The sequence below is a fragment of the Entelurus aequoreus genome, linkage group LG10 (genome assembly GCF_033978785.1).
Source record: "Entelurus aequoreus isolate RoL-2023_Sb linkage group LG10, RoL_Eaeq_v1.1, whole genome shotgun sequence".
NCBI lineage: Eukaryota > Metazoa > Chordata > Actinopteri > Syngnathiformes > Syngnathidae > Entelurus > Entelurus aequoreus.
Window position 1 is genome coordinate 13,210,201 of NC_084740.1, and position 15,487 is coordinate 13,225,687.

Consider the following 15,487-nt stretch of genomic DNA (forward strand, 5'->3'; position numbering starts at 1 on the left):
TCCCCTTAGGAGCAGCTGCGTAATGTAATGTAATGTAATGCTATGTAACCAGAAAAGGCCCAAATAAAAGTGGAGGCGTGGAACTTCCTCATCAGAGCGGTGTGGTGACGCTGTACGAGGGTGCAGGCACACAGGCGCTCTTCTCATGAGCTAAATTGAAACCTGTCTCTGTTTGATTTCTTGGCTTCTTGTCTTGTCTAATAGATGTCATCGGTGTTTGAACCTGACAACAATGAACTTGTTTTTTTGTCATAGGTAAGTAATGTATCTTGTCCATATTTTCCTTTTTTCTATTTCGGTCTACTTTGAACAGGATCTGGCATTGACAGTTTATTTTGACTACTGCAAGATGGCGGCCGCGTGACGTAGCGAAGCAGTGGGTGGAGTCTTGTGAATGGAGAACCGTGTTATTCTCAGCCAGCCATCCAGCAAGGATCACTATTTAATCAACCAACAGAGTTTTGGAGTACTCTAAACTTGTTTGAAAGCTTTGTTTTTTCATTTTCTTTATTTATAGTGGCCATACTTAATATTTACCGAATTTACAGTATCCATTCCATTATTAACAAGGCACCAGTTTGTCTTATTCCCTGCCATATTCGAATCAAGGACTAAAAATGTCTGGTTGTGATGTGTTTTGGAATGGTTAGACCTTAAGAAACCCCATTTTTAACTACAGTCGTGGTCAAAAGTTTACATACACTTGTAAAGAACATAATGTCATGGCTGTCTTGCGTTTCCAATCATTTCTACAACTCTTATTTTTTTGTGATAGAGTGATTGGAGCACATACTTGTTGGTCACAAAAAACATTCATGAAGTTTGGTTATTTTATGAATTCATTATGGGTCTACTGAAAATGTGACCCAATCTGGTGGGTCAAAAGTATACATACAGCAATGTTAATATTTGGTTACATGTCCCTTGGCAAGTTTCACTGCAATAAGGCGCTTTTGGTAGCCATCCCCAGGACTTTGGGAAGGCCATTCTGAAACCTTAATTCTAGCCTAATTTAGCCATTCCTTTACCACTTTTGACGTGTGTTTGGGGTCATGGTCCTGTTGGAACACCCAACTGCGCCCAAGACCCAACCTGATGATTTTAGGTTGTCCTGAAGAATTTGGAGGTAATCCTCCTTTTTCATTGTCCCATTTACTCTCTAAAGCACCAGTTCCATTGGCAGAAAAACAGGCTCAGAGCATAATACTACCACCACCATGCTTGATGATATGCATGGTGTTCCTGGGATTGAAGGCCTCACCTTTTCTCCTCCAAACATATTACTGGGTATTGTGGCCAAAGAGTAAAATTTTTGTTTCATCTGACCACAGAACTTTCCTACAGAAGGCCTTATCTTTGTCCATATTATGTCAGAAACTCAAGAGAGCCATGACATTATGTCCTTCACAAGTGTATGTAAACTTTTGACCACAACTGTAAGTACTTCATGTCTATCGTATTTAGATGCATTTGCCGCATCATGTTGTATAGTTACAGTATTGGACAACAATGTTTTCAAAACTATAGAATGCATTTGTAACTTATTTTTATGAACTTGCCTCTTTGTGATGTTAAATTCCTGTTATAAGCCGTTATACAGTATATGCCTTGAGCTCTTATTTTGAAGGCGCTAAGAGCGGAAGTGGAGTTTTGAAAACAAAGGAAATAAAGTGGTCCTCGTGTAAAACTGGAGCCTCCGTGTTTGTTATTCTGTAGTTTTATACAGTATGGGCGACATATATAAACCCTCGGTTACACATTTCTTTTCTAACGCGAGTTTAACAGTTTTAGCAGCTCTTTAACAACCGACGCAAGATGGCAACGGTGTGACGTCATGATTAGACACCTCAGTCGAAGAAGAAAAAGGCGGAAGTTACACCCGAGACGCAAACGGCGACACAAATGCCCGTACTTGGCGACGACAAGGCAAGACGACATATAATCGAGTTTAAAACATTCAAAATGTTCAAAGAGTTGGTAACGGAGCGACTGATGGCGGCAGCCGATGAAATATTCGCACTGTTCGAAGGAACGATAGCGTCCTACGAGGAGGAACTTTCTCGAACAAAAGAAATGAACGAGCTACAACGACAACATCTTGAAGCTGTTTGCAAGACTCTAACTATGACACAAGTTAAAGGTACTTTTTACATTTATTTTTGCAGGATTAGTCTATTAACTGTTGACGGTTTGGTGCCAGATTTTGAACCCCTGACATATTTGTATCCGCTGCTCAAGAAAGATCCCTACAAATGAGGCATAATGATGCAATATGTACATACAGCTAGCCTAAATAGCCTGATTAGCACTCCAACAAGTCAATAACATCAACAAAGTGCACCTTTGTGCAAAACGTTTGGTGGACAGAATGAGACAAAGGAGTGGAAGATTTTACATGTATACAAACTGTTGCGTCCCAGCCCACACTATGGTGAGTTCAAGAACCGCCAAAATTAGTAGGACAAAACGATGTTCACCAAATACTCATATTAAACAGTGGGCTGTCTAACAATTGGGAAGGTTTGTGTCGCTTTTTAGGGGTTAGATACTATCGCATTGATAACACAACATCGTTTCAAACATGCCTTTTATACGGCTTCCTCCCACCTCCAAAGACATGCACCTGGGGACAGGTTGATTGTCAACACTAAATTGGCCCTAGTGTGTGAATGTGAGTGTGAATGTTGTCTGTCTATCTGTGGTGGCCCTGTGATGAGGTGGCGACTTGTCCAGGGTGTACCCCGCCTTCCGCGGGATTGTAGCTGAGATAGGCTCCAGCGCCCCCGTGACCCCGAAGGGAATAAGCGGTAGAAAATGGATGTGTGTGTGTGTGTATATATATATGTGTGTATATATATATATATATATATATATATATATATATATATATATATATATATATATATATATATATATATATATAAAGGTTTATTTGAAATAGGGATGGATACAGAAACATAGATATCTGAAACAGTTATCCTATTTATGCATCATAGTGTTTGTAGCCAAAGCTAATTTACAACACTTGTCCCCAACAACAACAACACAGATCTAACATCATTAAAAATAGGAAAATAAAAAGAATAAGGCAAAGAGGAGTCAATAATAATGATAATAATAATAATACAAACAAAGTGCAGACTAGATAAAAAACAATTAGTAAAAACTAAACATGGGAACACGATTGTTGCTCAACTAGCCACAATTTTGTTTGTTTTTTGAAAGTGACAAGTGCTGGTATACATTTCTAAGTGTCAGGTAGAGAGTTCCATAGTTGTGGTCCTTTTTATTGAAAAGGCAGACTGCGCAAAAGATGTCCTATGGAATGGAACGCAACAGTTGCCTTTTGACGTTGCTCGGGTGGTAGATCCGGTACCACTTTGCAGTCTTGTAATTGCCTTGCAGAGCAATTGGGGAGCAGAGTTATCCAAGCATTTAAAAAACAGTTTGACTTTGTGTAACAAAATACAATTGGTAAAACTAAAAATATTGTATTTTGGTTAAAATTGTATCCTCAAATATGTTTGATATTATAATGTAGCAAGGTGGGGGGGGGAAAGGAATTTTACAATGTAGTTCCGACAGGACGCCACTAGGGGTCAGTGTGACATCTGTGGTGTGTTTGCAATGTTGCAAAGGGGTAAGACTGCGAAGAAGCCAGAGTTGGATGAGAGCCAAGAAAAATGAAATAATAAAGGTTTAGGTCAGGGTATTCTCACAAGCTACAAAGGAGGTCCATCCATCCATCTTCTTCCGCTTATCCGAGGTCGGGTCGCGGGGGCAGCAGCCTAAGCAGGGAAGCCCATACTTTCCTCTCCCCAGCCACTTCGTCCAGCTCTTACCGGGGGATCCCGAGGCGTTCCCAGGCCAGCTGGGAGAGATAGTCTTCCCAACGTGTCCTGGTGCTTCCCCGTGGCCTCCTACCGGTCGGACATGCCCTAAACACCTCCCTAGGGAGGCGTTCAGGTGGCATCCTGACCAGATGCCCGAACCACCTCATCTGGCTCCTCTCGATGTGTTTCCTTTAAACAAACCACCTTATGTCCTGAAACTATCAGAAGTAAATTATATTTAACTTTGATGTGACACAATCAAATAAAATAACTGCAGTGGCTTTTTTTCCCGTGTTTGTCCAAAATCTCCTGAATGACCTTCGAAGTAGCAACAAAAGTACACACACGTTTCTCCCAAACCTACGAGTTCACTCAAACACACAAACTTCATTTTGCTTGGCTCTCATCCAACTCTGGCTTCTTCACAGTCTTACCACTTTGCAACGTTGCAAACACACCACAGATGCCACACTGACCCCTAGTGGAGTCCTCTTGGAACTACATTGTACAATTACCTTTTTTCCACCTGGCTACAATAACTTGTGACAGTTCTACCTAAATAAATGCTTCTGGTGTTTTGTACAAACTTGTACAAGTTAATTTCATTTATATCGCTGCTGTTTTGTAATAAAGTGTAATATTGCTTGGCGGTCAGCCTGCGAAACACCATCCACACTATGTACGTGACAAAACATTTCAAATGTAAAATATCTCAAAGCAATTGATACCATTTTAAAGACCGTGGAAAACACTTTCCAATGGCACTAGAACCATTGTGATAGGCCAAATATTGCTGGGTTGCAATTACATGACCTCGAGGCGGTGATCTAGACTAGAGTCCTATTAGATTACTGATTATTTACCCGCAGCTGTGCAGATTTGGACATATTTTGAAAGTTTAAGATTAGTTTGTTTCAAAGGGGACAATGCAGTTTTATAAAACACATGACTGCACATGGTTTAAAAAAAAGCCAGAATTAGCCAGAATGCTAGTTTTCATCTGTAGTCCCCTGGCCATGATGTAAAAAAAGGCAGTAAAATTAAAATTTCAAAGGAAAAGAGCACAAAATACATATACGATATAATACAAAATAAAATACAACATAACATTTATCATAGCATCAAAACAGGCTCATCTTTTAGTGCTGGCAGCTGTAGGCATTGACAAGCCACATTTTAAATTTTTTTGTGAAAAGGTTTAGAGGCAAATATATCCGCCATCATGAAATATTACTTAAATATGGATGGAGTGGATTTATGCACTCTTAAGAAAAATGATTTTTGAATGATTTAAACTATCATCACCAAGACGTTACTGCTCACCTCAACCTCACTTCCTTTGACACTTACAAATATTTGAAGAAGAAGAGATTGTTTGTCTTTACATTTGGACGGGGTCCACAAATTAAGCATTAATCCAGGAAAGACAATGTTGGGCTTGTTCGTGCATAGGTACCGTATTTTTCGGACTATAAGTCGCAGTTTTTTCCATAGTTTGGCCGGGGGTGCGACTTATACTCAGGAGCGACTTATGTGTGAAATTATTAACACATTACAGTAAAATATCAAATAATATTATTTAGCTCATTCACGTAAGAGACTAGACGTATAAGATTTCATGGGATTTAGCGATTAGTAGTGACAGATTGTTTGGTAAACGTATAGCATGTTCTATATGTTATAGTTATTTGAATGACTCTTACCATGATATGTTACGTTAACATACCAGGCACGTTCTCAGTTGGTTATTTATGCGTCACATAACGTACACTTATTCAGCCTGTTGTTCACTATTCTTTATTTATTTTAAATTGTCTTTCAAATGTCTATTCTTGGTGTTGGGTTTTATCAAATACATTTCCCCAAAAAATGCGACTTATACTCCAGTGCAACTCATTTGCTTTTTTCCTTCTTTATTATGCATTTTCGGCCGGTGCGACTTATACTCCGGAGCGACTTATACTCCAAAAATACGGTAAGTAACACATTTGGCAGTAACGAGTGTCGTGCTGCTGTGCTCATGACGCTAAAGCAGGAATGTCAAACATGCGGCCCTGATCAGGCCCTCGAACCGGTTCAATCCAGCGAGTGAGATGAGTCAGTGTAAAATTGAGCTGCATTTTTAACTTGAAGAAACTGTTTTTCTAAATGTGTCCACTGGATGTCGCAATAGCAATTCTGTTAGGCAAGCAAATAGTTTATACCGGGGCGAGCAAGTATACCAATCAAGAAGTACACGGTTTTTATGTTTTTTGTTCAATCCTAGATGGGCTGCGACTTCAAGTTTAATTGCTTTGTACAGACATTGAGATTAAAGGCGTACTGAAATGATTTTTTTTTTTATTTAAACAGGGATAGCAGATCCATTCTATGTGTCATACTTGATCATTTCGCGATATTGCCATATTTTTGCTGAAAGGATTTAGTAGAGAACATCGACGATTAAGTTCGCAACTTTTGGTCGCTGATAAAAAAAGCCTTGCCTGTACCGGAAGTAGCGTGACGTCGCAGGTTGAAAGGCTCCTCACATTTCCCCATTGTTTACACCAGCAGCGAGAGCGATTCGGACCGAAAAAGCGACGATTACCCCATTAATTTGAGCCAGGATGAAAGATTCGTGGATGAGGAACGTTAGAGTGAAGGACTAGAGTGCAGTGCAGGACACATCTTTTTTCGCTCTGACCGTAACTTAGGTACAAGCTGGCTCTTTAGATTCCACACTCTCTCCTTTTTCTATTGTGGATCACGGATTTGTATTTTAAACCACCTCGGATACTATATCCTCATGAAAATAAGAGTCGAGAACGCGAAATGGACATTCACAGTGACTTTTATCTCCACGACAATACATCGGCAAAGCTCTTTAGCTACGGAGCTAACGTGATAGCATCGTGCTTAACTGCATATAGAAACAAAAGAAATAAACCCCTTACTGGAAGGATAGACAGAAAATCAACAATACTATTAAACCATGGACCTGTAACTACACAGTTAATGCTTTCCAGGCTGGCGAAGCTTAACAATGCTGTTGCTAACGACGCCATTGAAGCTAACTTAGCAACGGGACCTTACAGAGCTATGCTAAAAACATTAGCTATCCACCTACGCCAGCCAGCCCTCATCTGCTCATCAACACCCGTGCTCACCTGCGTTCCAGCGATCGACGGTGCGACGAAGGACTTCACCCGATCATAGATGCGGTCGGCGGCCCGGAGACAGAGGAAGTCAAGGTGAGGTCGGCGGCTAGCGCGTCTGCTATCCATCTCAAAGTCCTCCTGGTTGTGTTGCTGTAGTCCGCCGCTAGTACACCAATCCCACCTACAACTTTCTTCTTTGCAGTCTTCATTGTTCATTAAACAAATTGCAAAAGATTCACCAACACAGATGTCCAGAATACTGTGGAATTTTGAGATGAAAACAGAGCTTTTTGTATTGGATTCAATGGGGTCCGAATACTTCCGTTTCAACGATTGAAGTCACGCGCATACGTCATCATACATAGACGTTTTCAACCGGAAGTTTCGCGGGAAATTTAAAATTGCACTTTATAAGTTAACCCGGCCGTATTGGCATGTGTTGCAATGTTAAGATTTCATCATTGATATATAAACTATCAGACTGCGTGGTCGGTAGTAGTGGGTTTCAGTAGGCCTTTAAGTCTACATTCATTGTGTTCTTCATGGTGTTTTTGAAACTGCACCATTTTGTTCCTCAGAATTTTCAACTAACTTGAAGTGTTTTGTCAAGAGGATTGTATGTGATATGTCCCTTTTTTTTTAGAATGTGCTTGTTTTATTTTGGGCCAAAGTAAAACAAAGAAAACAATCTGAAGTTGTTTAAGTTGTATTTTGAAGTTTTTGTGCCATTTTACCCCTCCGGCCCACGTAGGAATAGATGGTTCTCTATGCGGCCCCTGAGCTAAAATGAGTTTGACACCCCTGCGCTAAAGAGAAAAAAAGGTGTTTTATTGCAGTTAATTTTCCTGCTACAGATATATAATAATAATAATAGATTTTATTTGTAAAAGCACTTTACATTGAACAAACAACCTCAAAGTGCTACAGTGCATTTAAAAAACAACAACGCTACAACCACAAATAGCTGCCCCTAACGAGTAAAATAAAAAGTAAAATAAAATAAAAACTAGAACAGCCTAATAGCTAGAACTAGCACACATACATCTAACAAAAGGCTTTTTTTTTTTTTTTAAAAAAGAAGGCTTTTTAAGCTTTTTTAAAAGCATCCACAGTCTGTGGTGTCCTCAGGTGGTCAGGGGGAGCGTTCCACAGACTAGGAGTGGCGGAGCAGAGAGTCTGGTCTCCCATAGTTCGGAGCTTTGTCCTCAGAGGTTGGAGGAAGTTAGCCTGTCCGGAGCGGAGGTGTCGTGTGGAGGATTTGGGGGTGAGCAGTTCTTTGAGGTAGAAGGGGGCAATTCCATGGAGGCACTGGTGAGTTAGTAGGGAGACTTTGTATTCAATCCTGAGTGGAACAGGAAGCCAGTGAAGGGATTTGAGAACCGGTGTGATGATGTGGTCGTATTTCCGCACTCTCATCAGGATCCTAGCAGCACTATTTTGTATGTACTGCAGCTTCTGGATGTTCTTGCTGGGGATCCCGACAAGAAGTGAGTTGCAGTAGTCGAGCCTGGAGGAGACATACATATATATAATATACATTTCAAACATCTACAATTCATGTTTGCAGTTGTTTTTATAGTGTGAAGAGCTACACATTTCTGAAGCTAAAGAATCAGTCACTATTTTGTCCAGGATTAGCCATTAAGACAATGAAGAAATGTGGGATCTATATTTTGGAAAATTAACTTCAAAACATCGTAGCTCCCTTATGCCATCCAACCATCTTCTTCTGCTTATCCAAAGTGGGGTCACAGGGGCAGCAGACTTCCCTCTCCCCAACTACTTCGTCCAGCTCTTTACGGAGGATCTTGAGGCTTTCCCAGGCCAGCTCGGAGACATTGTCTCCACCAAAAATATGTGTTTAATGCTCATATTGACCTCTTATTTCAGGACTATAAGGACAGATAATTACAAACACACATTGCATCATTTCCTGTTTTTTATTTTGTCAAAACTATTATTATTATGTATGTTTGAATGATAGGCATGATTCCAAAAAAGTGATTTCTGTTGTAACATGTCTAACAATCTAATGCGTATTATACTAAGCACTTATTCTTTTGTTGTTTTGTTACTTTTGGGTATACTACAAATGTGGCTATGGATCGAATATTAAGTATTTATAAGGGCAGTATTGGCCATTACAATGTTGATACCTAAAACTTTCAGGCTCATTGATTGATACATTTTTTGATCATAACTATAGTCTGACAAAAACACAGGATGGCGGTGTGAGAATATCAATATTCAAATTATTTTCTTACTCTCTTTTATTACATACACAATTCATAATAATGTCAGTGCAAAAATACAAAAGGAAAAAAAATCAAAAACCTGTGTGAGTTTGTAAAATATAAAATGGTTAAAAAAAAGTATTTTTTGATAATGAAAAATATCACTCCAATCATTAGTATAGACCACATACTGACACTATCTATACTTGGTATAGTTTGGGTTAATATTTGTATCGATCCGCCGACCCCTGTTTACATTCAAGAGCTTTAACTTAGCAGTTAGCTATGCTTTTTTGTATCATCCTAAGGCAGTCCTTCTTAAATAGTGGGGTGGGCCCCCCTGGGGGGCGTGGTGCGATGCAGGGGTGGTGGGGTTGGGACCTCGGGGAACAAGTTTGGTATGCCGTACCACAGTATGATAAAGCGTATGTAGCACTCGGCTTCACTGTAACCACGGTGGGAGACGAGGAAAGACCGGTGTGTTGTTTCCTTTAACCTCTTAAGGCCCAAGCTGTTTGTTTACATGCTTTTTTTATTTCTCTTTGCTTATTGGACCCTAATTAGAATAAAAACTAAGAATCATGTTTTGATATGATGTACTTAGTCCATAAGTACACAAACGTGTATGTTTAGTGACATGGAAATTCTTATTTTTACACTTTCTTTTCCAAATTCTATTGTATGTTATACTCTTCTGACACCACCAGATGGCAGTATAAGTGTCCACATAAGCGGCCATAAGACCCCAATTCAGTAGTGTACACAATTTTGGAATTAAGAGCTAAAAGGTGTTGTCCACGCATGTGGCCACTAAGCCTTTAGAGGTTTTAATGTTAATAAGCTTACAATGTTATGCAGAGGTATAGCAATTTATAGCAAGGTATAGCAATTTTATCGACAAATTATGCTATTTACAGTCACCGTGGAGAGTGGGGGGGAAATATTTTTTTCTTTTTAGGGGAGGGTGTAACAGAAAATATTTGAGAAGCACTGTCCTAAGATGTGTAGTGTAGCATGTTGAGCTATTCTTTGTCTTCTAGTCCTCCAGTGATAATGGTACATATAAGAAACACATTTTAGTGTCCACCATTGAGGAAAAGATTAATACCTGATAGCAGCACACTGTGTATGGAAATACTTTAGTTAGCCGCATGAGCTAACTCTCTGCTAACTCGGAGACCAAAAATAAAAAGATTGTCTCCAGTGAAACCCTAACCCCTCATGGTCATTTACATCAATCACTACAGCACTTAATAAAATCAACAATGATAATGATAATGATAATAAGGGAAACAGAGCTCTGGTATCTGAATAGTAGGAATTGGTTCAGATGTAAAAATGTGGATTGGTGCCTCCCTACAAGACATTACATGGCAAGCCAGAAGAAAAGTGTTTTTAAGTTGTTTGTGTCTTGCAGACATCCAGCCGCTGATTGTTTGTCAGGATGGATTTCCCCCTGAGCTGCAGGAGGGGAGCTCCACTTTGAAGCAGAAGGATCCACAGCCCCTGCACATTAAAGAGGAAGAGGAGGACCTCTGGGTCACTCGTCTTCCAGCGCTGGAGGAAGATAATCTAGCGAAATTGCCACTGGCTGGTGTCTCTATGAAGTATGAAGACCGTGAAGACAAACCACTTCAGTCCTCACCGCTTCATCGCCGTCCAGGTAAGCAGAACAAACGGGGAGAGTCTCCAAGCAGCAGCTCACCAAAACACGCAACGACAGAAGATGATGGAGATGACTGTGGCGGATCACAAGCAGACAACCTCTTCGCTCCATTCTCAGATAGTGACAGCACAATGTCTCACTCCGATGAAGGCAGGTACGACACCCAAAAACCTTTGAGCAGCGGTACAGACTGGGAAAGTGATATGAGGACTCCGACTGACAACCTACAGTCTGAATGCTCTGAAAAAAAGACACATGCGATTATGGGGAACATTCACAAGAGAACACACACAGTAGAAAAACCTTTTATTTGTTCATTTTGTGATAAAAGATTCTCTCAACAATCAACAATGTTAAACCACATGAGAACACACACAGTAGAAAAGCCTTTTATTTGTTCATTTTGTGATAAAAGATTCTCTCAACAATCAACAATGTTAAATCACATTCGAACGCACACAGGAGAAAAACCTTTTACTTGTTTTGTTTGTGATAAAAGATTCTCTCACAACTCAACAATGTTAAATCACATGAGAACGCACACAGGAGAAAAGCCTTTTGTTTGTTCATTTTGTGGCGAAAGCTTCTCTCAAAAAACATATTTGGTATCGCATAGGAGAACACACACAGGAGAAAAACCCTTTAGTTGTTCTGCTTGTGGTAAAATATTCTCTTATAAGTCAAATATGGTAAAACACATGAGAACACACACAGGAGAAAAACCTTTCAGTTGTTCAGTATGCGAGAAAAGGTTCTCTGATAAGTCAAATATGTTAAAACATATGAGAAAACACAAGACAATTGCCTTTTAGTTGTTGCAAAAGATTCTTTAAAAAGTCAAATCTGGTGAAACACTAAAATGCACAAAGCAGTGAAACACTATTCAATGTTTTACTTACTTCCTGTTTACCTCCAGGCAAGTAAAGGATTCAAGGAACTTGAGATGGCATGTAATTTCCAGGCTATAAAGCACACCAAAATATAAGCCGCACTCACATCATTTTTGGACTAATTTGATTTTGCACGTATATTGGTCGCACAAGTCTATAAGGCGCAGGTGTACACATTGAGACATGAAATATTTACACAGGCGCTTTTGTTCATTCAATGTCTTCGTTCTCTTCCAGCCGTTAGGTGCCGGTTGTGCTGGATTTTGTGCGGTTGCTTTTCCTTATTCGATGGCTGGGATGTCGGGTCCATCGTTTTGTGCATTTCGTTGTTTCTTCTGCATGATGAGTGTGCTTGCATAATGGCTGACTAAATAAGTGTGATTTAAAGTGAACAATTTAATTGGTAACCGTGATCAGTTTGGCAATTTCATTGGTCTATATTGTCAACTGTGGTGAGGCTAAACTTATCGGTTGCATGTGAAGCTAGTCAACCCAGAAAAAATCCATAAAATATCCGCAACATTGTATAAAGTGCAAGTTTCAAAGCATGGGCAAAGAGTATTGGCTTATACTCCGGAAATTACAGTATGTCAATATTTGTATTTTCTCAAAATATTTTTTCCGGTGCATGTTCACAAATTCAAGGAATGATTCCCTGAAAACCGGAGGACCCCTAACTGTTTTTAACCAATCAGCGTTCAACAGCACACCCTACCCCTGTGAAGGTTCCAGGAAGTTTCCAAAACTTTAACCAAGCTCGCGAGAACTCAGAAAAGTTTCTGAAGAACTAGTTTTGGGTGTAAACAAAGGGGGATCTTTATTTCCCTGGGTACATGGGTAAGTTCCTGTAAAAGTTTTGCCCTCAAAAGTTCATTTTGAGGGCAAAACCAAAATGATTTAATTTAGTAGGTTGTTTAGTTATTGTATACCAATGACTTTGTTTTGCTCAAAAATTGTTTGTAATATAAGAGTAAAGAACTGGTAGTTTAAATATTTTGTTGATATTATTTAACTGTTAATAGCACTCATCTTAAGCAAACGGAAAAAATGGACAGTTAATACATTAATTGGTATCAACTAATCTCACTCAAACATCGATATAGGGATCGGCAGCATAAAACCCTGATAAGAACACCTCTTAAATTTACTACCCAAGATCCCAGATTTAGCTCAAAAAGTACCACATTGAACAACATATTCCTGTTAAAGTTAAAAAGTACCAATGATTGTCTCACACACTAGGTGTGGCGAAATTATTCTCTGCATTTGACCCATCACCCTTGATCACCCCTCGGTAGGTGAGGGGAGCAGTGGGCAGCAGCAGTGGCCACGCCCGGGAATAATTTTTGGTGATTTAACCCCCAATTCCAACCGTTGATGCTGCGTAATTACTTACTGCCCATGTTGCCTTTTGGCAAGCTTGTTGAGTCTGTCTTTGAAATTGATGTGTGCACCCTCTCATATGTTACAGTACTCCCAAGATAGGTGGACTCATTTATTGTTGTTGGGCTTCTTTATACAGATGATTTGTTTATGGATCTGAAATATAAAGGGTCGCAATTCCTGTTCACTTTGTGTTAAAACATCAGTTTGAGCAACTTAAGAGTTTTTCTCCAGCGTGTCTGTATCTGTGCTGTCCGTCTGTGGTATAGCAGTAGTTTATATGGCGGTAGTGATAGGTGGTCTGAGGATATGAAGTATGGCCAAGTTAAAATGGCAAGGACACAATCAAAAAATGTGAAAATAATCTAATGATTCCAAGGTCAACAGTGAATCAAAAACACAAAAAATCACTATGAAAGTGGAAAGACTATGATCTGAGAACAGCAAAGTCCAACCTGGCCCGTGTCGTCAAAGCAGCAGCTCAACAAAAGATAACCCACCACTTCAAGGATAGCAGAAACAAGTTCAGGTCGGCAGCAACACAACCAGCACCATCACAATGGATCACAAGGATCTGTTTTTAACCCCCTGCCCTTCTTGAATTCTCCTCCTACTCTTTCGTTGACCTCTTATTCGTGCACATTTGGCAATGTTTGTTTGTTTATTTCAGGTTAAATTGTACATATTCATGCTACTATTTACATTTTAAATATACTTTTTATTTGTATGCATTGTTTGTACCTTGGAAAGGGGGGAAAGGAAACATTATTTTGATGCTCTGGACATATGGTGAATTAGCAATAAAGACTCTTGAATCTTGAATAAAAGTACCAGGAATGGATGTAACATTACGAGTGGTCATTTTGAATGTACCTTTGGAAATGTCAATAGAAGTAAAAAAAAAAAAAGATTTAAGTGATGTGTGGAGATAAAAGTATATCCCAACATCAGACCCTGATAAAATAATCTAATAATACATTACATCTCTTTAAGTGTTAATTTATAACTTATTTCAGCAATGAGTTTTGCACCGATAGAAAGCTATCCATCATAACATTAGAAAAATCGAAAATGTAAGTGGAAATTTCTAAGTAAAAGTGTTAAAAATAAAAGTATCCGCATAAATGTGCATTAAAATCAAGATTTATTGACCCTTAACCCCAAACGTAATCTTGGTCTGGTTACTCCTTCTTTGAGCGCACTATAGGGTTATATCCCTGTTACCCAGAAGCAAAAAATACATATTTTTACAGTTAGAAAGGAACTTATAGACTTGAAACACCGCATTTAATTCACTAAAAGTATGTGTGACCTATAATCATTTTCTTTAAATAATTGGACTTTAATTCAAATAAATCATTGTTTCAACTGTTGCAGGGTATTTTGTGCATATTTATGTGTATTTTTATGAAGTATCTGTAAACTATACTCGAATAGTTTCCTTTATTTACAGTAACCATAACGATAGATGATGTTTATTATTTTTATTTTTTTTAACTGTCACCTTTTTGCAGCTTTTCTTTCTTCCTCAGCGCTCTTCTTGACTTACTTACTTACTGAGGCCTTTAAATTCCCTAAGGAACATAGGCCATTGATGAAACTCCTCCATCCCCTTCGGTTTTGTGCCCTCCGCTCCAGTTGTTGCTATGACAGCCCTTTCGCCTTCACATCCTGCTCTGTGGTTGTTCTCCAGAGTGGCTCTCGGCCTTCCTCTCTTCCTCTTGCCTCGCGGGTTCCATGTTAGAGCATGTTTCGTGATTGATGTATTGTGTCTACGCAGTGTGTGACCAATCCAGTTCCATTTCCTCCCCCTGATTTGTGTTTCTATTGTGTCTTGTCTAGTGAGGTCCCACAGGTTGGCATTGGAGATGGTGTTAGGTCAGTAGACAACTAGGAGGCGGCGGAGGCAGCGGTTGAAAAATGTCTGTATTTTGTTGAGTATGTTGGCGGTGATCTTCTAGGTTTCTGAACTGTAGAGTAAGGTGGATTTGACGTTGGAGTTGAAGATTTGCAGCTCGGTCTTGAGTGATATATTTTTTGCTTCCCAGATTTTATTTAGGATAATGAATGTGGAGTTCAAGTACCTCTGAGTCTTGTTCACGAGTGAGGGAAGACATCAAGTAGTGGACATAGAGAGAGAGAGAGAGAGAGAGAGAGAGATCAGAAGGCATAAGAAAAAGAATCTGCATTTGATTGTTTACATTTGATTATTAGCAATCCGGGGAGGGTGTTAGTTTAGGGTTGTAGCTGCCTGGAGGTGAACTTTTATTGCGGTTTTGAAGGAGGATAGAGATGCCCTTTCTTTTATACCTGTTGGGAGCGCATTCCACATTGATGTGGCATA

General features: G+C 39.4%; 1 protein-coding gene across 1 annotated transcript; it reads left to right on the top strand.

Moving 5' to 3' along the window:
* The first annotated feature begins 1,711 nt into the window (after positions 1-1,711).
* LOC133658295 (zinc finger protein 287-like) lies at positions 1,712-13,979 on the top strand. Its single transcript, XM_062060169.1, has 2 exons — positions 1,712-2,140; positions 10,622-13,979. Exons 1-2 carry the CDS (start codon positions 1,903-1,905, stop codon positions 11,680-11,682), a joined length of 1,299 nt encoding a protein of 432 aa, XP_061916153.1. The 5' UTR covers positions 1,712-1,902; the 3' UTR covers positions 11,683-13,979.
* The last annotated feature ends 1,508 nt before the right edge of the window (positions 13,980-15,487 follow it).

What these genes read in the sequence shown, in the direction of transcription:
- LOC133658295 (XM_062060169.1), top strand. Translation starts at nt 1,903, where the DNA reads ATGCCCGTACTTGGCGACGACAAGGCAAGACGACATATAATCGAGTTT. An exon ending in AACTATGACACAAGTTAAAG is followed by an intron (nt 2,141 to 10,621) that starts GTACTTTTTACA and finishes TGTGTCTTGCAG; the next exon opens with ACATCCAGCCGCTGATTGTT.